The sequence below is a fragment of the Botrytis byssoidea genome, assembly GCF_014898295.1.
Source record: "Botrytis byssoidea strain MUCL 94 chromosome Unknown BBYS_007, whole genome shotgun sequence".
Taxonomy (NCBI): domain Eukaryota; kingdom Fungi; phylum Ascomycota; class Leotiomycetes; order Helotiales; family Sclerotiniaceae; genus Botrytis; species Botrytis byssoidea.
The window spans coordinates 213,946-239,123 of NW_024065848.1; the positions used below are offsets into that span (position 1 = coordinate 213,946).

The following is a 25,178-nucleotide window of genomic DNA, read 5'->3' on the forward strand; positions in this document are numbered from 1 at the left end:
TCCTAGGATGAATTCGCAGCGAATGTCTAGACTGTTTTTGTCATCTACTCTTTGCATCATTGCTACCGTCAATCGCTGACACTTTAATCTCGTGTTGTTTAATCTTGTTTCACAACTATATCTAATACCTGTGTGAGCGTTACACATATTTTCAAGAAATCATCGTGAACATAGATTGAAAGTTCATGCGCCACTGCGCATGAACTCCTATTGTCTTTCGGTTCTTTATCTTCTAGGCTCCATGTTGGCATTGTCAAATTGACCGGTAAGTTAAGCCATGATTTACATCTCCATCTCGTGCGGAGTGATGACTACGTACGCGAACACTTGGATGCGCACACGGTATACCCCAAAGTTATGGCCTTTGAGCCTAATCCTCCGTGCTCACTGGTGTGATCTCAGGTCATTTTCGCTGGTATCTCCTGTTTACGCGATGCTCGAGTCAAACGAATCCCTGACATCATGAAGACTCACTGTCTTTTTAGTGTCCTTCTCATGGGTACTGATTGCAAACCTCGGCTTTGAAGTTACGCTCTTTGCAGAATCAGCTTGCTGAAAGATACTCCAGATATCCGGGAAGATAAGCTGTCAGCATCCGCTGACATACAATCCTGGGCACATTGTTTCAACAACTGCGCACTTCTCAAATCATCTCATCACAGCTAGACTCTGCGATCGATCTCTTGATTCCTATTGTGCCCCAATTAGGGGCTGTTTTCTCGTATGGTACTTGTTGCTAGTAGTTATCGATATCACTACTTGATAATCTTTCGTTGGAAGTAAATGCACTTCCTTTTGAACTCGTGTTTCGTCCAGCATATTGAACTACACACCCTCGTCTTAAACCATGTACCAAGTAGCTGATTGTTAGAAAGGCTGTTGGGCAATGTTTCATGATTTGAGATGACACCCACGAATGCAATATTAGCCAAGGAGCTCCTGGAGCCGTCCAGAATTTCTTTGATTTGCGATTGTTCTAAAGCTTTCTCTCAATGTATGTCCACAAAAAGTGGATTTTGTGATGCATTGAAGACCGTTGTCCTCGTCGGGCATGTTCACGATATTCACATGGCCAATGTGTAAAATTTTGGAGCCAACACTGTGGTACATTTCCTCAGATTGTGTTTGAAAATAATCGTTCATATTTGGTGAGGCCGAGTAGGTTCATTACAATGAGCAGGCTTATATTAGTAGAACTTCCTGACTAGACGAACGGATTCTCACATCGTTTGAGTTTTTCAATTCCAGTCTCACAGAAGTTTCAAATATACTTAACTGAATATTCTTCGCTTGACATAAAATTCGTTGTCTTGATAGATGTCATCCAATCATATCAAGATAAATATAGATATGGCTGTTATGCATAGCCGTAACGCCAAGGAATCCTTTTTCCTCAGCTACCCTTGGACCTATGCTTACATTTCAACCTCAGTCTAGTTTATACTCCCCTCACCACCATTAACTTGTTGGCGGGCCTGATCAAAAATTTGACCTCTTTTGCTTCCTGTCTTTTCTTATTCTTGCGCTCATCCAACTTTCCACCTCTCCGCTCTCCGTTCCGCTCCGCTTGCGCACTTTGTCCAAACTATCTCTTGTATAATAGTGCAAGCCCACCCCACTCAATGTCTCTAGATCAATGGGCTGCGACATGAATCCCTCTGTTCTCGTCACTCTCTGGTCTATACAGATACCCCTCGGAGCCTACAATACCTATATCGACATCAGCCATTTCGTAGACCTTTCGCTACGCCAACATATAATGCCACTGTCTTTGTACGTTTCATTTTGTCCCCAACTACATGTATATCACGTCACATGGTGATAAAACGTTCTTATTCTCACCTCACTTATTCCGCCTTTTCTTCAGTCTATGATCCCGCCCCATTCTGCCATCTTCTACATACTCCCACCTCAATCCCCCAGTCTCTCTACTCACCGTCATCTTCCTCACTTTCCCCACTAACAATAATTCTAGTAGTTTTCGCATAGTCTCTGTCACATCCATCATTGGCTTTATTCTCCTCGTCCGCAAACCTTATTTCCACTTCATATCCGTTAACCGCTTGCGGCCCCCTTATTATGCCCTATCCAATCTCTTCCGAGCCATCCATGTGGCTTTTCATTTATCAGTTATTTTTGTCACTTTACAGAGCGGCCGATGGTACCCTTCTGCATATTCTGCAAGGGCACGACTGATAATTTTGCTGTACGTACCTATTCATCTTGCCAATCGATCCCACAGACAAATAGGATCATCGCCCCCTCCTGTCCCTTTAATTGTCTTGTCATATCAGAACACTGATGTATGTGTATAAAAGATTTTCATACTGCACATCATTAGCGTACGGCTCATGGACCTGGTATCTGCTGTGGCGAAATCGTCGTGATAGCAGTGACAACGAGGATGACGATGAGGGTTCTATCGAACCGGGAATGAATCTTGTACCGCGCAAGATTCTCAGTCCATCTGATCTCACCTCCAGGAATAATTTCGTTATTAAAACAATGCTTTGGATTCATGCGCCGCTTCACATAATATCAAACGATCTTACCTCCGACTTCGAGGAAAGAAAAGTCTGGGGAAAGTTGGCGGTGATAGTCGTTTGGGGATCGAAAGTTCTTGGGTTTGGTTATATGTTTTTAAAAAGTCTCATTGGGACGCCCGCTCTTCTATTCCTAGTATGTATTTCCAGTCTCTGTTACTTTGCTAGAAATCAGACTGTGTGAGTGATTCTGCCGATTTAACTAATCTCATAGCTCTCTTTACACCCACGATTTCCCGGCGAACCCTCAGTTCAAATCACACAAAGTTCCCGCAATAAATGGATCTACAACCGCCCAAAACTAGGACGTCATGACCAAGTTAAAATACCTTCACAAGGCCGACAACCCTTTCTTGCTTCATTAAGAGAAGGCTCATTGCCCACAGATATCAATCACTTCGGCGAAGAAGCTAACCACTCTACTGATATTATGAGTCTTCACAGCATCGCTGATTACAGCGAGGTTCCCTCTCATCATCCATCTACATCGCTTAATACAAACGATGTTATGGACCGACAACTCGGCCCCTCTTACCTCTGTTTCTTAGACCCTTCCTCATCTACCGGCTACACCACTCGTCACGTATCTACTTGGGCTTAGTCACATGGAAACAGTTACCCTAACTCCATATTCATATCTTATACACGTCTTCAATTCTTTACCATCATTTCCGGAGACCCCAGTTTGCCATCTTCTATCAATGCTCGTCGACAGGCTGCAGCGGAGCAGGACATGAGAATGCTCATTCAGTTCGCGATACGTGCTACGAAGACCGCAAATATTGATGCTTTTTGGATAGATTATGAGTGTATACGTCCCGAAGAAGACGAAGATCCGGATAAAAGCATAGGAGAAGTATATCGAATATGTGATATCGTACGGGCATGTCACTCGATGGCTATAGTTGTTGGACCACGATTTAATTTTACCAATTACACTCATGATGCCACGGAGGACGGGTTAGACGATCTTTCAAATACAAAAACACAATGGCTACGAGACTGGGGAAGTCGTCTCTGGACTGTTCCTGAAGCTCTTCTATGCCCAGGCGAACACCGCATTTCAATTTACACACCTGGTACTGCTGAGCCCGAATTAGTCGCAAAACGAAATCTTCCAGGTCGTGTTTGGGATGATGCTATTGCTTTACGCCAATTGATTGATCACTATGAATCTTCAATCCATCTCACGAAGTTGGAATTGATCTCCATTGCCCTTGAATGTCTCAAGCGGCGCCAAACGGAGAAACGCATGGCTGGCGACGTAGCATATGCTCTGCAAGGATTGCTTCGTCAACGTCCTCGAGTTCTTCAATCGGATAGTGATTTCCAGGCTTTTGCAAGACTTTCTCTTGCCAACGATAGTGATATGCTTCTTGAACGACTTCTCTGCCTCAAATTGAAGGATAATCGGGCACCATCGCATGAGATGCAAGATGTTTGGGGAGCAAAATTATGGGATATCACGCCAATATGTCAGGTTTCTGAAGTGGTCGAGAATAACACTGTGATATTAGGAGATGCGAAAGGTGCGATGATCAATTGGGAGTTTCTTGAAGCAATTTATTATGAGTCTACACGTCCACAGAGATTTGGTTGGGGACTGCTGAGAGCATGTTCATATTTCAGTATGGTGTTTATAATCTCTGTGGTGGTGATGTCTGGTTTTTGGTCTCAGAGATCTGGCAGAAGGTTCGATACATTTTTCTCGAACTTCTGGAAGGCAGCTTTGGGTGTATTCGTGGCGAATGCCATTATAGTACCGTGGGTAGTCCGATACCTTTACAGGAGTTCCGAAGTCCATCAAGCGCAGGCTAGACTCTATGGCGTAGCTGGGCGTCCGGATTTGGGGAGGGTGGAAGAGCTGATGTTTGGATCTGATCAAGGTCGCTTACAGTGGATGGAAGGAGGGGATAGTGTGACTGATCATCCCGATGGTGAGGAGTATAGCTATGAAAGTGCACTGAGATCGTTCACACTCATAGATACATGCACACTATCAGCGATTCAATTCGAAGCCGAGCTTCCGCCATCAGTAGTTTTGGCAGGCGCGCGCGCTCGTGGACTAGTACGGATGCTTTTGTGTTCTTACGATGCAAAAACGGCGACATTGTGTAAAGAGGCGGTTGTGCGGATGGAAACTGTCGTACTTGACCGGATGCTAAAGTTGAATCGGGTGCGATTCGCTTTGAAGCAGACGAGGGATGATGTGATAGCAGATAGTAGATAAGCCGGCTTCTTCACTTTGTCTTGCCCAGATTTGTCTGGAGATAAAAGTCTGTTTAGCACTAGTGGAATATAAATGCTACTCTTACTTTCGCTCAATATACAATTTTTGACAACCGATTTTTATCACACGTAGCAGTTCAACAAGACTCTGATACTTAGACTGAATAATAGGAACACCAAAACTGTTCTTATAGACCTTCCACTCCCTCAAAAGAAGAGACATACTGACAGCTCCACCTAAGACAATCGACATATTGAGGCTGCTGAATTTAGTGAAGTGCCACTTTGGTATCCGAATATAGAGCAATCACCTCATTCTGTATGGTGAAATATTAGGATTGTCGACCGAGTACTTCATAGCCCCGTGTTTAGATTCGGCACAAAAGAAGTCTTATCGAGGGTCACAAGACTCTTTGTTGTATTCGTCACCTTTGTTTTGATTGACTCGTAACTGCATAGCCATGTAATACAATGGACTTCCTTTGTGTTTGTGTTGTTAACTTGGCGGTCCTACAACTTTTGAATAGTACATATTTTTAAAATCAGTCATCACTCACAATAATTGACGGATTATCTTCGCTCCTTTAGCTCAGTGGTAGAGCGGAAGATTGCAGTTTCGTACAAATATCTTCAGGTCAATCGTTCGAACCGGTTAGGGAGCTTCAATTGCTCTGTGTGAAGAGTCTGATTATTTTTGCAAAATTTTCCCATCAAGTATTATGGTTTCATCGCAACATCCTTCTTTTTTTCTCCAAGAAAAACTTGTCCTTCTCGTTCTTTCCGTAGGTACCGAATGATTCACGAAGCTTAGTCAGTCAGGTGGATATAGCCTTCGAAATGGTATTAGCTTCTGATCGTCTTAGCTAAACACGTGGAGATCCGGACGGAGATAATCATCTGATAAGTGGAAGCGAGATAACCCCTTCGTCTCTCCACTTTCACCGCATCACCAAGCAAAATTCACATCAACAAAGAACGTTAAATGTGATCCTTATCATCGTACCAATTGGAGTTTTCAGATGCTTAAACACGTCTAGTAATTACGGTAATAATAAGATCAGACTCTCGGCTTGAAGTTCACCGTGCGACTGTTGGGCATTGGCTGCCAATTGATGGTACGAAAGATGGTTATTTAACCACACCATCGGAGCAATATCTTCTTCCGGAAGGCACTTCTTCAAAGCCAGGGATTACACCGCGGCATACTACAGCTCTACTTTACTGGGAGATGGCGGTACTCTACAAGATACAAGCTCACAAGCTTTGTTCCCCTCTTGTCCATCTGAACTATACTCGATCTAATCACGAACACCTTACATTTTTTCACGTGCGCATGGAAAAACAATTGCTTGGCCTCACAGAAGGTGAAAAGTGACAGGTACCGTGCATGGGTCACATTCTTGTAATCTCCGCAATTCCACTTCACAAGGTACCAAGTCGACCCCGCTTTTTTGAGGTGAGGTGAATGGACAGTTACATTTCTCTTCTAGGAGTTTTTGTATATAATGGTTTGATTAATCCGGCGATAGGAGGATACAGAAGTTCCTCTCGCTGTCGCTTTCTAGGTCTCCAAGTCAATTGTTGAACCGTACACTCTTCAGTTCTGCACCGAGCCATTAATCATGCGTTTCGCAACTGCATCTTTAGCATTGCTTCCAGCTGTTGCGCAAGCGGTTAACATTGTTTCTGCAAACGATGATGGTTGGGCTGAGATCAATATCAGAACTCTGTACAATTCTCTGACCACTGCGGGACATGATGTTCTCGTTTCTGCCCCTGCAGAGAACAAGAGTGGTGCAGGTATGAAAGATAGCTTCCTTTAGCATCCTACGGAATAAATCTAATTATTACGAAAAGGTTCTCTGACTGGCACACCCACTGTCCTCACCGAGGCATGCGAATTTAATTCCTGTCCAAGTGGGAGTCCAGCAGTAGGCTATAATAGCTCAGCTCCTCAATTTAACTACGTCAACTCTTACCCTGCGACTGCGATGGAGTATGGTATCGAAACGTTGGCTCCAGGATACTTTGGAGGTGCCCCTGACCTTGCTGTTACTGGACCAAACGTCGGAGGTATGTATTTGATTGCAATTGAGGTTAATGAAAATGAAGACTAATGACTGATAGTCAACACTGGTGTTATTTCTTTCGTCTCCGGTACTGTTGGAGCAGCGATTGAGGCCGTAGAGCTCGGTGTACCAGCAATTGCCTTCAGTGGAGCCGAAGGATCCGCAACCGCCTGGAATGTTGCGGCACCGGCCTATGCCACTATCTATGGCGAATTAGGTGCAAAAGTAGTCGATGCCATCGTTGCTTCTGGTACTCCATATCTCCCAGACGAAACATTCTTGAATGTCAACTTCCCTGAAACTACCGATTGCACATCAGCGTCTGATTTCAGCTTCGTTCTTTCCAGGATTTATACTGCAGTTCCATTGATTAGTGGTACTGATGTTGTAACTTGCAACAATGGAGGTAGACTTCCTACTGAGACTAAAGTTGTTGGAACCGATGGATGCTATGTCAGTATCAGTCTTGGTGGAACAAACAAGAGGGATAGTAGTGCTGCCAACCAAGCAGTTGTTTTGAGCAAGCTCTCCAGTATTCTTACATGCTTACCTTAATTGAGAGGGATATTGGATCAACATCATGGGCGAGGAAATCAAAAAGACATTCCATCTGGATTTATTAAAATAGATATCCTAATTGAAACTCATAACGAATCAAACTCCTGTTTTGTAAGCTGTGCTGAGCGTGAAAGTGAACAGCCTGTTGTTAGTGGACATGAAATGATTGAAAAAGAATGGTACCTGATCTATTTGCAGCTCTTGTGTCTAGTCTCTACCACTCATGGTCCACATTAGGCCAGTGACTGTTCGTCGAAGCTAGAAGGTTCCTCCATAAACCTGTGCATGTATAATTCGGCAGCAAATGCGTACTGATCAAAGTTCTTAGTACAATGAAATACAATTGACGAGTCGTACCCCAGTAGTAAGATACAATTTCTGCAGGCCGGATAGTGTTGACAGCCGTACCTACTCTCCTTCCCTCGGTTATAAAATTCGAACGCTGCTGAGCTTTCATCCTAACCATAATATGGAGGACTTTTGCAGAATGTGATCCTGGAGTCTTCATTGGCTAACGCTTTGGTTAAAATATCTTAGTATTTTGGCTTGTGACTGCACGGAGGCTTGTGAAGATCGCAATGCATGAACCGCGACTTCGTTGGAGGCCAAATGGCAGGTCGTTCAAAATTAACATTAAAGACAACGGTCAATTGTGGATGGAAGGTTGACTGCTAAGTCAAGTTGGTATATGGTATCGTTTGATCTGTACACCACTGTCTCTGTGTGGGTACGCACATTACATGTTTCGGGATGGTACAAAGAATGGTCGTGCAATTCAAAAGAGATCACACAAAAGACTACGACACATCATGAGCATCGGTAAGGTCACGTGCTGTGCTTATCTTATCTTATCTAATCATCATGCGAGCCATTGAACAACTTCCATCACAAACAATCAAACTGTAGGCCAATTGACTTGCAGCATTTGAATCTGACAGCTCTGAATTCTGTCCGCAAATTTACTAATTATTTGATTGCACTCGAAAATTTCCGATCTCCCTGCCGAATCTCTCGCATGGATCACACCAAAAGAATCGACCTTGCCTGTGTTGAATGCCGACGAAGGAAGCGCAAATGCGACGGGAGAAAACCACAATGTTCCTCATGCCAGGCCCGGGAAAGAGAGTGTGTTTACGACCATGAACGAAGCAATCGAAAGTGAGAATGAACTTTGATCTAGTAATGTCAGGGCAGATTTAGAGCTTGCTAATCTATTTCTGCTCAGACGCAAGAGAGACCCAGAAGAGGTTGAACAACTCGAAGAACAGATTGAGATCCTTACACAAAGGGTAAAAGAATTAGAGAATGAAGCTTCTTCTGGTAGTTCAACGCGTAATAATACTTCAGGATCAGCATCTTCGCCCACAAGGCTAGGAATGGATGGGCTTTCTGGAGCTCCTTCTGACCAAGAAACACGATCGGCTTCTGCAGTCGACGAGGTAGGAAACTTGATGTGGAAGCTGAAGATAGATAGCAATGGAGATACTTCATTTATTGGCCCGTCGTCTAACCTCCAGTTTATATCTGCTGCTCAGGAATCAAGAAGCGATAGCCAGCTTCGAAGCAATCCGATAATCACGGCATCTGATATGCCTTCCTTAGACCAGTGTCTTGCGGATAAGGCGTTGCAACAGGAGCTCTTTGATGTCTTTAACTCTGTTGTAAACCCAAACAATCAATTTCTTGATCCGTTTTCTCTCAACAACTTCGATATTCTTTCTGCTGGAGCTGACTTGGATGAGATTTTGTTACGAACTGCAATGTTTGCTCTTGCAACTTGTTTTTCTACGCGAGAAAATGCTACTCATATTGGCGATTTGTTTTACAAGAGCGCTGAGAATATTGTCCAACGGTGTTGTCGAAGCTGTCCATCGCTTGTTACCGTTCGGGCGTTGGCAATGCTGTGCTGGCGGGATCTCACCTTAGACAATGAAAATTCGGCTTGGATGTATAATTGTTAGTCTCATTAAAAGTCTCAAGAGCATTGATCATTAACCAGTATCTTCTTTTAATAGGTATGGGCGCAGCTCTAACAACACAACTTGGCCTGCATGTGGTGGATCTGCAGAACATCGCAGGTATCTCACCTGAAAGCAAAGACTCACGTATCCGAACATTCTGGCTTTGGTTTCGTATTGACCGGTAAGGTTGGCAAACATATTCATGGATATCGACTGATTTTCAAAGAATTGCTACATTCAGCTTAGGACGACAATGCTGTATACCATGGACTCGTGTCAGAACTCCATGGTTGGAGAGTATTTTAACATCATCAGCGACGCTCCCAGAGCTCGTTTTCAATTACGAGTGTCAGCTCCTTTTTTTGTTCGACAAATATATGGATCAAATGTATGGCTAGCTAGGTATAGCATACAAGTTTTATTGCTAATAAGTGTAGTTACTCATTCCAGTTCCATGAATTGGCCAGCCAAAGCCGCAATAAACTTTTATTCGATGCCCGCGAAGCCTTATGCACCTTTTATAATGAAATGAATAAACAGCTATCGAGCGAATGGAATGGACAGTCTAGCACCACTATCAGTCTTCGAATGACATATCACATGTGCCTCATATTGGTGCAGCGACCTCTATTGCGCGAGGACTCCAATGGTGCTCTTTACCGCATGGCTGTTCAATCTTCAAACTCTTCAGCTGTCGCTATTACGAATTCACTCCGAGACTATCGAAAAGCCGGATGCCTCCGAACCGCTCCTTTTGTCGTAGTACACAATGTTCTTACAGCAGCCATTATGCATCTGCTTAGTGTAACCTCCTCGGATGGTACTTTGCGTAAGCGGTCAATTACTCGATTCAGAGAGTGTATAGAAGCACTGGGAGAAATGAAATATGCTTGGAAGCGATTACGAAAGGCCATCGCGTTGCTTCAAGAACTTGCGCATAGATGGTCTGTAGTATTTGCATTGCCAATGCGACTGAGCTATCCTCTACCCGCGCACTCCCAAAATGATATTGCAAGCCAACCTAAAGATCAGTCATCGATGGAATACCATATTACAGCTGCTTCGGGAGCACACAACGAAGACGACTATTTTGCAAATTCCTACTCGGCCGACAGGCTCGAAAATCTTCCTTCGAAGGAAGATCTTCGTGCAACGGAAATTAATGAAGGTAAACGTTTTGCAAGTTCTGACTTCACATTGGGAATTTATGAGATGGGTGACCCGTTTCAATTGAACGATATGAATTGGTTATTCCCTCCTATAGATCAACCTTAAACGACTATTTTTCTATATTTACGAGTATATACCTCGCTCTTTTCCAACAAAAATATACCTCATTTAGGTCCAGAGAAAGTTAACGCAGTTGTGGTATCCGCCCATGATCGTATTCTTTTTCCGAATATATACATTGGGACTGTCATCAGCATGATACCTAAAGTCAACGCCGTGAAAGTTGAGAAAAATACAAGAGGGCCGGCTGCAGTATAATAATCATTGAATACGAACGTGAGACCGAAAGCAAAGGCGCTTTTAATAATCTAAAATAAACATTAGACGATTGCTTCCTCATCTTGTCTTCAACGAAAAGATAGCTTACCATAGCAAGACCAAAGGCTTCACCAGATCGCCGACCGCATACATCGTTGGTGTAAGCAACAACGCCGGTGCACCCAGCACCAACCGCAAAATTCAAAATCGCCATAAACACACCGCACGTAATTGGTGAGAGGCCTTTATCAATGGCAGCTGCAAGGCCAAATCCACCAATAGCCATTGTGATAAATGCCGGTATAATGATAAGAAGACGAAACTCTGGCTCGTACATGCCACGATTGCGTAGTGCCAGATACCCGACTACCTTGTCGCAAGCCCACCCCGCTGTGAGTGTTCCTATTGTGGATCCAATCAAAGGTGCGATTCCTGCAAGGTTTCCGACTGCAGTTGTGCTCATGTTATATGGTTCTGCTCCGAAGATTTGAGAGACCACAGCACCGATTAGAATGATCCATGTAAAAATTACTGACCACATCAGACATCCCCAAAGAATTGCAGGGTGTGCTAAGAGGATAATCGGATCTACACAGAGTTTGAAGACGCGGCTTTGGTTGCGAAACTTTACAGCGCCAAGCCCAAAATGATATTTCCAACTCGATACTTGAGAATGACTCTCAACGTCTGAGCTTCTGATCTCATTATTTGGCGAACTTATTGTCGGCGCCAGTTGATCAGATTTCTCTTTTGGGGAAGCCGAGTTATCTCCGGAGGTATCGACTTCAACGGAGTTATCTAAGCTTGCGTTGCGGTAGAAAGTCGTCTCGGGGAAGCAGACGAAGGTTGCTGCCAGAATCACAACCCAAAGAATTGCCAGAAGCCAAAAGCTCCAGTGCCAGGACACACTAGAGATTAAATATCCACTCACAATTGGTGTGAGATTGTTTGAGATCATGACGCTGAAATTCCAAAGTCCAATACGTCTCCCACGCTGGTGCACAAAGAATATATCAGTAATCGAAGCGGTACCCGCCATTGCAAAAAAGCCGCCCATTCCAAGTCCTACGGCGATAAGTCAGCAGTGCTCAAATTCTTCCAGAAAGACTTTTGCGAGAACTCACCTTGTATTGCGCGTGCCGCCAACAGGGAATTGTAGGAATTTGCTGCGCCAGCCCAGCAACATCCAGCCACAATGATAACCGTCGTTATAAGGTACACCAATTCGCTTTCCGTATACTTCGGCTATGCAGGGGCAAAGGTACGCGCTCATACCAAGAGTCATGATCAAGCTGCCATTCAGAAGGGCCATATCAGTCAACTGCACATCGAGTAACATGGCGACTGTAGTGAAACCAGGCACAAGAACTGGCCCGAGTGACCCTGCTGCACATGCCCCGAAGACAATAGTCGCGAAGAGGAGTTCTTTTTTATATCGAGGCCAGTTCAATGGATCTAATGGCGACTCGGAGGGCTTTGGGATAAGGATGAGTCGCGTGTCGACTCCCTCAGGGTCTGATGCATTGCGCAAATTCTCTAGAAGATTCGTTCCAGATGGAACTGTGCTTGACACTGGCTCCAGAATTCCGAAAGCCATTTCGATTTTAAGTTTGAGGAATAGATATGGCTAAATGCCCAAAAGGGAAGCTGCTTCAACTTTCTTTCCAATAATGAAGATGATGAAAAGGAATGGATGCATGTTTCTAGAGCAAACCATTGTGGCTCCTTATATCTTAAATTCAGCCCAGTATATCTAGACTTCTGGTATCTGATACATGCCATTACTTTCATCTTATCAAGTGGCTTGATTGATGTGATCTTAGTCTTATCAAACAGTTAGGCGGCTTCAACATGCCGCCGCGATAGCTTCATGACTTGGCATTATCCGAGGTTCAGCCGATTTACAACTAATCATCCAACTCATCAGAGTCACCAATAAGTTACCATAGGGTAATATCTTCATATCTTTTACAACTCAGCATCTGACCCCGAGAAAAGATAGATAGCCAACTATTCATCTTTCCTCAAAAGTTTTGTATTCTCAGAAATAACACAGCAACAATGACCCAAACATCGATTCCACCCAGATATGTCCGAGTCGCAGTGACAGAATTTGAGCCTATTTGGCTCGATTTGCAAAAGACGGTCGATAAAACATGTCTTCTTATCAAGGAGGCGTCTGTGAATGGAGCACAGCTGGTCTCATTCCCAGAATGCTGGATCCCAGGGTATCCATCATGGATATGGTAGCAATCCCTTCAGTCTTACATCCTAAGTTCTCGCTAACAATGGATACCCCTTCAAGGACTCGAAGTGTTGATTTTGATCTCTCTACTACCTACATCAAAAACTCATTACGTATCGATTCACCCGAGATGGGTCGCATATGTGCAGCAGCGAAAGAAGGCAATATATCAGTCGTCTTGGGTTTTAGCGAGAATTGGAATCACTCTCTTTACATCTCTCAAGCAATTATCGATCATGAAGGCATCATACGAGTGAAATGTCGAAAGCTCAAGGCTACACACATGGAGAGAACTGTATTTGGTGAGGCATCAGGATCATCGTTGACGAACGTAGTTGATCTCGATGGCATTGGACGAGTGGGAACCTTAGCATGATGGGAACATGCACTTCCTCTACTCAAATACCACAGTTATAGCCAGCGCGAAACTATTCACGTCTCCCAGTGGCCACCGATATGGGAACATAGTGGAGGGCCTGATCTTTGGTCCATGTCCAGAGACGGTATGTCATTATGTTGTAATTTGGAGATGATTGAGCTAATAGAGTTTCTTTAGGAAGCCGAACCCTTTCGCAGGCACATGCCATAGAATCACAATCATTCGTCTTGCATACTACAGCAGTGCTTAGTCAGGACGGAATCGATAAAATGGATACTAGTAATGGTCTGGTTATGAACGCGCCTGGTGGAGGCACTTCTGCCATTTTCGGCCCAGATGGTCGAAAATTGTCCGAAGATTTGCCAGATACAGTTGAGGGTTTCTTATATGCAGATCTCGATCTGGATGTAATTCTGAAATCGAGGAGTTTCTTGGATGTCTGTGGTCATTATAGTCGACCCGATTTGCTCGCTATAAGTGTTGACGATATAGAAAGGGTTTTGGTGAACAGTGCGTAATATTAGTTGATAGACGATGTGTAATAGTTCATTACCTTTTACTTCTGCGCTGTCTCGGAAAAATATAAGTGTCTTGATGTGAACTTCAGTATACCCAATTTCATAACCTCAGATTCGCATTATTGTCTTAATTTACAAGAAAAATGCCGCCTCGTACAAGTTTCTCAATCATAAAGTCAATTTGATCGCTACTGGTAGCCGCGGGCAGATATTTCGTGCATCTCGTCATTTTGCACAACTATTATCGTTTCATTAGCTTTTTTCATCTATCACTAGAATTGAAAATCTGTATCAACAAATTTCTTAATCAATCATACTGTAATTAATTCTGTAGCCACACAGGATTTATCGCTGCGGTTCCAAGTCCTCCGATCATGATAGAATCCGAGCTCCTGAATGATCTGTCTAGTATCTTTCTCAAACGTACTCCGCATATGGAGTAAAAAGCCTGTCAAAACGATACTTTCCAGATAGAACAGTTAGCTTCTAGATTTTAATACATTGTCCATCTAAAGGGTGGGGTCTGCAGTATTCGCACTTGTTTTTTGTTATCCAGGCGGCTCCAACTTACCGCCTCCAAAGGCTAACTTTAAGCGAGAAGGGGATCCCTATGTATTGCTACTGACTATTACGATGGTTTATCAAAATGCTAATCAATGAAGATAAGATAAGGAGTTATAAATATTGCTAACGATCAAGATTGCAATCTGTAGATATGTGAAGAATATGTCTGTTTGATTTGACCGTACATATTGGAGCTTAAGGTATTACTCAATAAATCATCTAAAGACAAATGGGCTTACACTCATCCAAAAGTAGTTTAGCAAGGACTTTTTACTTCATTTCAAAGTTTAGTCTAGAATCGAACATCGTATGCTTATATTTCCACTCCCGTATCAATGTCGAAGTACTGTCATCCCAAACAATTAGATATTGATTCCTCAATTCAGCACTGAATCATCTCGTCTAGTAGATCCGAAAGTAAATTATCTATCTGCAATGTGTAGCTTGAATTCCAATATTTTTCATTCGGTGTTGAGGTCTAGATCAAACGTGGAAGGGAGAATTATCGCTTATAACATTAAGAGTTAGTCACTCACTCTACTTTCATCCTCGCTAAGCTATTGAATCATCTCGTCTGGCATCTGCGGATAACATTGCCCCCATCCGACTTGGAAGCTGAACTGTCTAGTCTGGTTTTCCGGATTATACCCATCCAAACCACGTTTCATATCGTCTATGGGAACTTGGAAATTTTCAGCGTTCTCATGAGCTTTTCTTGAACATTTTACCGGCATTTCATGAAATTCCGTGAGTTTTGTGTGCCATTTGGGATATCTCAATATGCCTACATGCCTCAAAACCCCGAAATAGCTGTATACAGCAACTGGAAGCTCATTTTAAGGTCACATGATGTGTCTTTATTCATGTAGACCAGGTCATACCTGTATCGTACAGATTTGAGATTTTTTTTGGTATAATTTCGTATTCTAAAAGCCCAGTGTCATGGGCCCGAGTACCAAAAGTTCGGTCTCGTGGATTTTTTCAAGTAAGTTTTGATTAATTTGGTTTCATTCGAAATTAGAATGCCATTCCTGGGTGCTTTCAGCTCATGCAAAGGTCATCGTAGCTCGCAAAAATATGATAAGGTACCCAGAAGTTCCTTTCTAAGGATTTCCAAAATATTTCCGACTCATTTTGACCAAAGCATACCTGAAAATCTATTCTTCAGCACCATACAGTGTATTGCTAGAGTCATCAAAGTTCAGAAGTGAATTTCTCAGTGACTTAAAACCCCCAATGATTCGAAGAACATCTTTAAGATGCTTTTGGATTACCCCCATTCAGTGACTGGGAGCCCCTAATGACTTGAAAAGTCCTACGTACTCGCCAATGTTACACCTCTTTTTAAGCAAAATAAGTGAATGAATGGCATCTCGAGGTTATTTCGACTCAAAGTATCCCATAATAATTATTTATAACCTTAGATCACTCATACAAATTAATATGAGTGTGAAAACACCACATTCTGAGGTGTTGTGATTCGAAAAGTCAACAGAACAATTATTCATTGCCCTGTATCACCCTCATTTTGTATTTGAGGTATGAATTTATTCTATTTCGAGGGCATTCTGACTCAAAAATGTACAGAATGCCACGGATATAGGGGTATATAGATGATTGTACGCTGTTTCGAAGTGTTTTTTTGACTCGAAATGTTTATCAAGTGACACAGGAATTCCTTGAATGACACAACATAAGAAATGTCTTATGAATTTTTATGACTTCCAGGCAATTTTGACTCGAATTAAATGATTCTCAGCCTCTATTTCCAGTCCCCAATTGTGCTCAAATAGGGCTGGCTTCCCCTCTTCGGTACCTTTTCTTCTCCCCTCTATATCCGGCATCATAATCTACTTACGGAAGAAGGCATATTCTTCACCAGGCAAGCTCTAAATACACCAGCGTGAAACATATTCTTCTCAAATTCACACCAAGAATCTTACCATCGCTTGAAAACCTCTCACTACATCTCCTCGCACGGATTCTTAAAGCTCCTTATCACATCGGGTGACCTCGTACACGCACGACTTATCCTTCTCCCTGTTGCAGAAAGCTTAGGTATTTTTGATTCTTTTTGACTTATGAGTTTGGTGGCTAAATAGAGACAGTTTCTGATCCCTCAAGGGTTGATATTACATCATACAATAAAAGGAGTCTAAATCCCACACTTATAAAGTATGTTCGCATGTGCAGCCCTCAGCCCAGGACGAGTAAATACTTACCAGTACGAGTAGTATGTCTGATCACAGGTGGCCCAAAGAATCCTTCGACGAAAATGGCAAGAGGTATATGAAATTTTGGGCTGATGGAGCATGGCATGACAGTCGTAATGTCCTTCAAGACTCATCCTCTACTTCTCAATCACCACAATACACTCGGCCCATACCTAACCCAGGCCAACCTACCGACTCATCGCCTTCTTATAATCAGGGATACTCAACTTCTCAGTCCTATTCCACAGGACAGAACCAGCCTACCCATTTTCCTGCCTCTACTCAAGGCTACTATGACACTAATCAGGGCTACTCTGGCGCAAGCCAAGACTATCATACCCAGCCCGCCCCTGAGGGTTGGATGTCTAGTATGAATGTCGACACATCATACACGCAAGGCCGCGCTTCAATCCCATCAGACAGCGATAGAAGAGATACAAGCTATGCTTCAGGCTCGGCTCCAATACAACACCAAGCCGGTTACACTTCCTCGCTTACGGGCAGTACCCAGATGTTTGAAGAGCCCGAAGAAATGGATTGGAGCACAAGCGCAGTTCGCTCGGAAGCAATCTTCGCAAGTAGGCGATCAGGCTCTGGTTCCGGTTCGGTCAGCTCACCGAGGCGCTTTAACTTTGATTATCAGAGTTCCATGGACAGTAACATACTTCGCTGTCCCTATAAATTACCGGTTGTTGATCCTATAACCCATGTATCTGACGGCAGTGGAGCAGAACGAACATGCAATGCAGTAGCGGAAAAAGGTATAAGATACTGCACAACGCATAGGGACGGTATGTCACTTCCGATGTATTGCCAGTCACTTTTAAGAGAGGAACAGGAGTATACTGAAGACTCTGCTGGAAATTTTATAGGCTTGGAACCAAGGCTCAAGACAATGGTAAGGCTACCATCGGGTGCTTTTGATAACCCACGATGCGGTAACCCAATGATCACCGAGCAGTTCTACTGTCTAAGCTGTCGGCCTCGTTTACTAAACTGTTCTTTTCAAGTTGCAAATCCAACTGTACCTCTATGCGACAGAGTAGGTCAACCAGAACATGATCCAGTTCACACGTCGGTGTGGCCTCGCGTTTACCAGAATTTTTGGAACTGTCCAGATCACAAAACGCGTCTTAATCAGGGGCCATACCCTTCTGCTCTTGCTCGAAGACCCTCATCTACTTCATTCGGAGATCCAGAGCCGAGTTTATATATGGAGGGAGTTGCGCCACTTCAACCACCCCCAAGCTCACGAAGGTCTGGAGCCGCTCGGGCAGAGTACTCTGGAGGAAAGTTTATGCACAAGAGTAGAAAAAGCGATTCAACAGAATATACCAAAGAGCAATGGAAGGAAGAACGAGACAATGAGAAAGCGGAAAATGCGAGGTTAGGAAGGGAGCGCGAGCACGGAAAACGAGAATCGGGACAACATAGGCAACCAAGTAGAGGGCAGGGTGGAGAGGCAAGTACGAGGAAGCATCGTCATCGACCTTCGAAATAAAATACCAGGCAAAATTGTAAGCTAGCTTGTGCATATTAGTCCGTTGCTTTACCAAATACAAAAAAATCGTTGCTTTTTAACTCTTTTCCCCTCTTTGAATAACACTCTATCGTATCACCCGACCCGAGAAACCACTTCCTTCTTTCAAACTCGCCTTCTAACTCCCCTTTCAAGCCCCATACTTTTCAGTCAACCCACCGACCGGAATCTTCACCTTGAACACCAGTGCCTGATTATCAAGATTATATCCACTCCCATCACTATACGTGAACTTTCCTCCCTCCAAATACCCATCTTGCGTGATAAAGTCGTTATCACTCAGACTGAAAATATACTATATCGTTCCTTCATTAGCAATTCTTCCTCTCTCCAAGAAATGAAAACATACCCATTCCCCGTCCGCGCCCTCTTTCCCATCAACAGGCACTACAGCAATACTTTCCCACTTCTCATTCAACAATCCTTTATCCGTCTTTCCCCCATTGTGTACTCCAAACCTCTTCAACTCATCATTATCATTGACATCCAACCACGCACAATAGGTCGCCGTTTTGATTCCGCTCCCTAGAACCCCCGTCGAGCTCGCAATCGCGCAAGTAGCACAATCGTATTTCGTCCCCTTAACATTCGTCGCGTTGCTAATATCGAAAATATCTATCTGTCTATAAATACTCTCCGTGCTATCCTGACCATTCCCTGACCCCGAATCTCTCGCCAGAATCAAGAATTGTCCATTAGGTAAGGCATGAATTTCAGACTGCGCAGCTACTTTTGGGTTTTTACTAGCTTTAGCCGTTGGGTCTGTCCATAAAGGAAGAGGGACCACATATTCACTCAAATATAATGGTTTTCCCGGGTTTGAGATATCGTATGAGAGAAAACGACTATAGCGTTCTGTTTGAGACTTCAGACCGCCTTCTTGATTATTTGCTGCTTGGAGAAGTGTGTAGAGAGTTTTTCCATCGGCAGATATACTGAGACCTTCGAATCCATGGTTGTTATCTCTACCAGTAGGGTTATCGGCGGGTGAGACGTCATCGCCAGAACCTTGGTCGGGATAATGGTATGGAGAGTCAGCGGAGAAAGATTCGCTGCCATTACGCATGGGAATGAAGGCATCTGGTGGTCGTATGGCGGATGTCATTGTGCCGGTAGAGTTAAAGTGATAAATATAAGGACCCTGGTGGATAGTTAGACAAGGTGAAACATTAGGAGACTGGGGAAACATACATATTCATCACTAACCCACCATCCTCCAGCTCCATCCAACACCAATCCCTCAGCATCAACCGATACCCTTCTTCCTCCCGTCCCGTTTCCTCCAAATCCATCGCCCGTATACGTCGCCACGGGCAAATCGGGGAACCCCGAATAACTCAAATGACCCGATCCATCCGCGTCCAGCCCTGTTGTTGGTGTCCCATCCGGTCCAGAAAACAGAACCGTATCACTATATTTGAACCACAAATTATTTACCGAAGGACTTTTCACTGTCGCATTAGCCGCTGGTGTAAAAATTATGTCGAATTTATGAACCCGTGTTTGAAAGTTTAGGGTGCCTTCTGTATTCCTATTATGTCCGTTAGAACCCTCAATTAACCTCCTTCCCCAAATAACTCAAGTATTCTAGCCGTATATCCAGGAATGGTAGATAAGTGGTAGATTGAGGGGGAAAAGGGAACTGAAATGCAACAAACCATCCCCTATCAGGCAAAGCCCACAAAATCCCCGTATAACTGCCATTCTCTAACTTCTCCCAACTCTTTGTGTCAATCGCGATCGCACTCCCAATCCCTCCAATTGTGTCCCCGAATTTATCACGTGCAGTACCTGGAATATATCCATAGCCTCCTAGTGCCTGATACGTATATGTCTTTCCATTACATGTAGTTTGATTAACGTATAAACTACTTTGAGCTGCTGCCAGCCCAAAGAGAGGGGCCATTGTGAGGAACGTTCTTAAAGACATCACTAGAAATCTTATAAACAGTACCAATGCCAACAATAAAAGAAGTAAAGGTACACAGGAACATTGTAGAGATCGCGGGGTAACATGGAGAACATATATTCCTTGCTTCGGGTGAAGCGGGTGCCAATATACACGAAATATATTGACGATTAAAGGATCCGTATTGCCACCGGAAGACTGACCAATGAATGATGCAACGTGCCTGAAGTTGAAGATGCGGAAGCTTCCTAGCTTTCTTACCCCAGGTACAATTTTGCAGTATGTTGCACTGAAGGATGAACTAATGACGAAGATTATGCAAGAAGGGAAGGTCACCATGACTTGTGGTTAAATACATGCACGTTGTAGTGTTGAGATTCTTGATTGGTCAGCTCACTCTGACTGGGATATTTGGCATGGAGTAAGTAATCTGTGCAATGCATGTCAATATGAAAAGTACCTACTAGGTACTTTATGAAGAATCGTCACATTAGAAAAATTCATAATTCCTTGATGCCATATTTATTGTGATATCTGAAAATGCTTTTGCATTTCTTTCATATGTCGTATCTCATTCCCATTTCATTTCGCCCAATGCCTTAAAAATTGCTCAGACTTCCTCCACCAACTAGCACATGCATAATGTGCCTCCTAAATTCAAAGGTATCGAGAAATGAAAAATTGCCTCGCAAATGCCTATTGTGTATCGCCTCACGATGTTCATCGGAGAATTGAATCTAAACAGAAAATTACTTTTTTAGATAACAATATCATTCTGATCCTTCGTAGTAACTCCACGTAGGTAGCGACATTGCTCCTAAGTATGTGATATCATTGGGCGAAAAAGTAAAAGAAAAAATCATTATCCAGATCGGACACCAGTTTGTCCTGCTAGATGTATATGGAAAGTTGTTCAGAGATCATAAACATCCCAACCATCAAGTTTATTGGCATTGTAGTTGATTCGGCGTTTTTGATCCGAGGGTGGGTTTTCCGGTCGTGCAAAGTCGATCCGTAGCTCCTCATCAAGTCACAACTCATCTTCATCGTCGAGTTCCGCAGGTTTAATGAGTCCTCCGACCTTGGACAGACGTTCACGTTCTGCGGCCTTGGCATCTCTTTCAGCTGTCTCTTTTTCCTCAGCATATAGCTCGGTATTGTCCCCAGCAAACTCCTTCAACGAAATTAAGAAATCCCGTAAGTTAAGTCTGAATCGATCTGCAGAATGGTTCAGAGTGAAGAGACCCTCAACAAATGCTTGAATTTGGGGTCTGAAATAGATTAGTAAGGTATATTGATAGAAGAAGTGGTAATGACTTACGCTTGAAGGTTAGGGAAAGCATTCTGCAACAAACTAGCCACAAAGTTTGTAAGGAAATCCTTGTTGCTTGTGTTTGGTGGCGCTTGGTCCTGGACATAGATAGGCATTTGAATCTTTGGCGCGGTACCATCAGCTGGGTGAACAAAGTAGAACATTCTTGCCAACAAAGTTGCTTGTGACTTGAATCCAGCTTTGTGATCGGTATCGGTGAGTACGAAGAAGACATCCTGGAGAATTGGAACGAAGAATTGCTGGAAGAAAGCACTGGAAGTGGCGGGGTCAGTTTCTGCGATGTTGGTGATCAACTCCAAACACATGTTGAGACCGGCATGTTCAACCTCTCTATTGTCGTGCTTACTAGCCCACATGCAAGAATCGATGACAAACTTGAACTGTCGGTTATCGAGTTTGAGGAGAGCTGGGAAGCAGTGAAGGTTGATTGCTCGGAGAAGGCTGAAGAATTCAACACGATGTTCTGGGAATTCCGAGAAATCCTTGTTAATCATTTCCAAGGTGCATTCGAATACATTTGACATAATGTTTGGCACTTGATCTTCCATGAGGCCCTATATTAGATGTTAGTAAGTGCTGGATGTATCTCCAAGGTAGGGAGGCTAAGATAAGAAAGGGTATGCACCACTGAATATTTCGAGCGATATGGGGTCCAACGTACAGAAAGTTTGGTTATAATAACAGACATGACCTTGAGAACTTCGGCATCACGTGCACCTGGAACATTGCGGTTGTAATCGATCAAGACTGCTTCAAGAAGGTTTGGAACAATGTTTGTTCGAACCATCTCAAGATCATCGGATTTCTCAACGAACGTTTCAATGAGCTTGAGAATCTCCTTCTTGATAGTTCTTAGACCTCGAACTCTAGGCATTTTGGTGGCAATTTCACCTGTCAAAATTTAGTATTACAAATCGTAAAAGCATTATGAGAGAACTACTTACCCTCACTTGCAACGGCCTCAGAAATCATCGTGCTGGTAGCTTTGTACATAGACAACATGTCAAGGTAAATGCGTCCAATTTGAGGATAGAAGTAGCTTCCGATAGAGGAACAAGCAGATACGTTGGTCTTCATGACATTACCAATGACCTTGATGGTATCTGCATCTTGAAGAATTTGGGGATTGGTGTTTGCTTGGGCAATAATGGCATCCCAAGCAGCGTTTGGATATGACATCAGTTCAGCAATGAGTCTTTCTTGGGAATTCTTTTGTGGTTGAGCGGCAATCATGTAGCCACATGCCTCGTAGAAAGTGTGCACTTGCTGTGGGGATAGATCGCAAGTAATCTTGCGCATGGTTCTGACAATCTCCTCGATGAATGGTTCAGACTCGCCAGGTTGTAAAGCAACAAAATGACGCTTACACTGTCTTGCAATCTTGATGAATGTATCACAAGCCATGTCTTGAACACCTTCGTGGGACTCGTGCATGAACTCGAACAGCTTGTTGACGACGGTCTTCAAGAATTTCCAGTGAGCCTTCAAGAAACGTGGATATTGACCAACAATATACATGATGTTACTGGCAACCACGGCTTTGTTGTCCTTTCCTCGTTTCATTTCAGTCAAGCCAAGCAAATCCTTGATGACAGTAACCAAGAAACGTTTCTCAGTCTCTTCGTTCATAGCAAGGGAGATGGAACCGATAGCCCAGCACAATGTGTTACAGTTGGCCCACGACCATTCGGTACCATCAACTTGTCGGGATAGCTTCTCAGTCATGATGTTCTCGGTATCGACTACGTCCAAATGAGTAAGATAGACCAAGCACTCTCTGGTTGTCTTGTACAACTGAATGGTGTCGCTCTCCTTGACGAATTCACGAACGATCTCACCCTCATCGTTCTCAACGATCAAGACTTCCTCTGGTCTGACCATCTTTTCAATCATAACCACTCGCAAGTTCGAAAGTACTTCGTTGTACTTGTGCTTTCTGAGAGGATAATTGGCGAGCAGACTTGGGTTGGGGGCACCGGGACTCGAGATGCCGCCGACGCCCATTCCGACAAGAGGGTTGACGTCTCCAATAGGTAGTGACTGCTGTTCATCATACAATTCTTGAACCAATCTAGTCCAGTACTCTAAGCAAATCTTAAAGATCTCTCGGTCCTCAATTTGGGAAATTCGGATAAGGTAGAAGTGACCGTGTGTGAGGAAATCACGGTTCGGTAGGTTCTCTATGAGCTGTTGGGATAATCAGAATGCATCGAGGAAGACTGAACGAGTAACAGGAAACTTACAGTAAGATGGGAAGAGAAAAAGTTACACAGGAAGAGGGCCAAATTCTGGATGAACTCCTGGTCCTTAGAGTTACTCGAGTTGTAAGTACTCTTGAGGTCGAGCGTCAAAGGAATAATCTTGGAAATTGTGGTCAAAACTTCGGTGAACATTTGAACTAGTTTCTCGTCGTAGTTGTTCCCAGTACCAGTTTGGAGTCCTCCAATCTCTGTCAAACACTTTAATGTGACATTTCTGAATTCGGGCATCTCCAAAAATCGTTCTCTAAGGGTATCGATAACGGTCGTCTCGAAGATATAACCAAGCGGAATCCAGTTAAAGAATCGGAGAAGGGTCTCGAGGGTAGCCTTGATCAAACTTTCTTGGGTGGCGCTATTCAGTACTTCGTTGCAAAGCTGGAAGATGGACGAAAACTCTGCACACATCGTCGTCTTCAAGTTCTTTGTCTTTGCAGAAGTCATCTGGTCCGCCGAGTAATCGAAAACTTCCTCCGATAACAATCTCAAAATCGACATATTATTCTCGCATATCGATAAACTTGTGTGGCAGGAGGATATGATCTCGTTGATGAAAGTGGGCCAGTTGTGAGGCCATTCTTGCTTCAAGATGGAAACGAGGACGAGGTTCAGCTTGTTCAAGAGGACTCTTTGGGACCTTAGAGACTCTTCCGATCCGGAACATTGTATGATGAAACCAACGACGAAATTTCGAATGCCTGGAACAAGTCAATATGGCATACTTTATTAAGGAAAGTAACAGAATCTATTTACCTTGGCACTGCTCTCTGGGCAGAACCTTCCACCTTGTCATGATAACATGATCTAGTACTTGCAAACCCAAATCTGATAATTTGTCAGCGAAACAGCATAGAGAGGGCGTTAAGGAACCTTGACCGACATTTGGCTTGCGGATATGTAGACTCTTGTAATATCTTATCAACTAACAACCACGCATCCGGATCCTCCTTGAACTATATAGTATATCAGTATCGATGGCGATATGGAACGAGAGAAAGATTTTCGGCGCATAAGGAAGTCGTACCTGGTTCATTGCAGCCTGAGCGGCTTTTTGCTACGGAACAAACGCGTCAGTAAGGATCTTCCGGTATGAATAGATTCATTTGGATATATGATATATACTCACAGCCTCACCGCGACCTTCATAGAAAGTCTTGACGGTCGCGTCAAGCTCTTCAATGGTGACAGCCATCTTTGCAGCTTGATTTAGGTATAATACCCTATCCTGCTCTCAATAGATAAGCAATACGCTTTAATACCCTTTTGTGCAGCTTGCGCTGTTACAAGAAACTTTATTAAAAGAAGTTGATGGTATGTTTGAAGAAGTTGTTCGAAAATGTCAAGTTGAAGATTGTTGGACCCAGCCGCATG

General features: G+C 43.5%; 8 protein-coding genes across 8 annotated transcripts; 5 read left to right on the forward strand and 3 right to left on the reverse strand.

Moving 5' to 3' along the window:
* The first annotated feature begins 1,599 nt into the window (after nucleotides 1-1,599).
* Nucleotides 1,600-4,827, forward strand: EAE97_004114 (uncharacterized protein). The gene is made up of 4 exons (XM_038874626.1): nucleotides 1,600-1,773; nucleotides 1,976-2,206; nucleotides 2,319-2,679; nucleotides 2,758-4,827. The coding sequence occupies exon 4, from the start codon at nucleotides 3,277-3,279 to the stop codon at nucleotides 4,771-4,773; it is 1,497 nt and encodes a 498-aa protein (XP_038734070.1). The 5' UTR covers nucleotides 1,600-1,773; nucleotides 1,976-2,206; nucleotides 2,319-2,679; nucleotides 2,758-3,276; the 3' UTR covers nucleotides 4,774-4,827.
* Nucleotides 4,828-6,241: 1,414 nt separating this feature from the next.
* EAE97_004115 (uncharacterized protein) lies at nucleotides 6,242-7,554 on the forward strand. The gene is made up of 3 exons (XM_038874627.1): nucleotides 6,242-6,572; nucleotides 6,630-6,845; nucleotides 6,900-7,554. Exons 1-3 carry the CDS (start codon nucleotides 6,395-6,397, stop codon nucleotides 7,394-7,396), a joined length of 891 nt encoding a protein of 296 aa, XP_038734071.1. The 5' UTR covers nucleotides 6,242-6,394; the 3' UTR covers nucleotides 7,397-7,554.
* Nucleotides 7,555-8,414: 860 nt separating this feature from the next.
* EAE97_004116 (uncharacterized protein) lies at nucleotides 8,415-10,635 on the forward strand (the record flags this gene model as incomplete). The annotated part of the gene is made up of 5 exons (XM_038874628.1): nucleotides 8,415-8,557; nucleotides 8,625-9,355; nucleotides 9,415-9,541; nucleotides 9,587-9,748; nucleotides 9,798-10,635. The coding sequence occupies 5 exons, from the start codon at nucleotides 8,415-8,417 to the stop codon at nucleotides 10,633-10,635; spliced, it is 2,001 nt and encodes a 666-aa protein (XP_038734072.1).
* Nucleotides 10,636-10,694: 59 nt separating this feature from the next.
* EAE97_004117 (uncharacterized protein) lies at nucleotides 10,695-12,445 on the reverse strand (the record flags this gene model as incomplete). The annotated part of the gene is made up of 4 exons (XM_038874629.1): nucleotides 10,695-10,898; nucleotides 10,958-11,913; nucleotides 11,973-12,087; nucleotides 12,176-12,445. 4 exons carry the CDS (start codon nucleotides 12,443-12,445, stop codon nucleotides 10,695-10,697), a joined length of 1,545 nt encoding a protein of 514 aa, XP_038734073.1.
* Nucleotides 12,446-12,909: 464 nt separating this feature from the next.
* Nucleotides 12,910-13,990, forward strand: EAE97_004118 (uncharacterized protein; the record flags this gene model as incomplete). Its single annotated transcript, XM_038874630.1, has 4 exons — nucleotides 12,910-13,094; nucleotides 13,154-13,451; nucleotides 13,515-13,596; nucleotides 13,650-13,990. The coding sequence occupies 4 exons, from the start codon at nucleotides 12,910-12,912 to the stop codon at nucleotides 13,988-13,990; spliced, it is 906 nt and encodes a 301-aa protein (XP_038734074.1).
* Nucleotides 13,991-16,789: 2,799 nt separating this feature from the next.
* On the forward strand, nucleotides 16,790-18,268 carry EAE97_004119 (uncharacterized protein; the record flags this gene model as incomplete). Its single annotated transcript, XM_038874631.1, has 1 exon — nucleotides 16,790-18,268. The coding sequence occupies one exon, from the start codon at nucleotides 16,790-16,792 to the stop codon at nucleotides 18,266-18,268; it is 1,479 nt and encodes a 492-aa protein (XP_038734075.1).
* Nucleotides 18,269-18,437: 169 nt separating this feature from the next.
* On the reverse strand, nucleotides 18,438-20,237 carry EAE97_004120 (uncharacterized protein; the record flags this gene model as incomplete). The annotated part of the gene is made up of 4 exons (XM_038874632.1): nucleotides 18,438-18,602; nucleotides 18,657-19,448; nucleotides 19,499-19,838; nucleotides 19,966-20,237. 4 exons carry the CDS (start codon nucleotides 20,235-20,237, stop codon nucleotides 18,438-18,440), a joined length of 1,569 nt encoding a protein of 522 aa, XP_038734076.1.
* Nucleotides 20,238-20,722: 485 nt separating this feature from the next.
* EAE97_004121 (uncharacterized protein) lies at nucleotides 20,723-25,151 on the reverse strand. Its single transcript, XM_038874633.1, has 9 exons — nucleotides 24,934-25,151; nucleotides 24,832-24,861; nucleotides 24,688-24,760; nucleotides 24,561-24,632; nucleotides 23,793-24,505; nucleotides 22,494-23,736; nucleotides 22,211-22,440; nucleotides 21,538-22,103; nucleotides 20,723-21,487 (listed from the first exon to the last, which is right to left on the reverse strand). The coding sequence occupies exons 1-9, from the start codon at nucleotides 24,997-24,999 to the stop codon at nucleotides 21,247-21,249; spliced, it is 3,234 nt and encodes a 1,077-aa protein (XP_038734077.1). The 5' UTR covers nucleotides 25,000-25,151; the 3' UTR covers nucleotides 20,723-21,246.
* Between the last annotated feature and the right edge of the window lie 27 nt (nucleotides 25,152-25,178).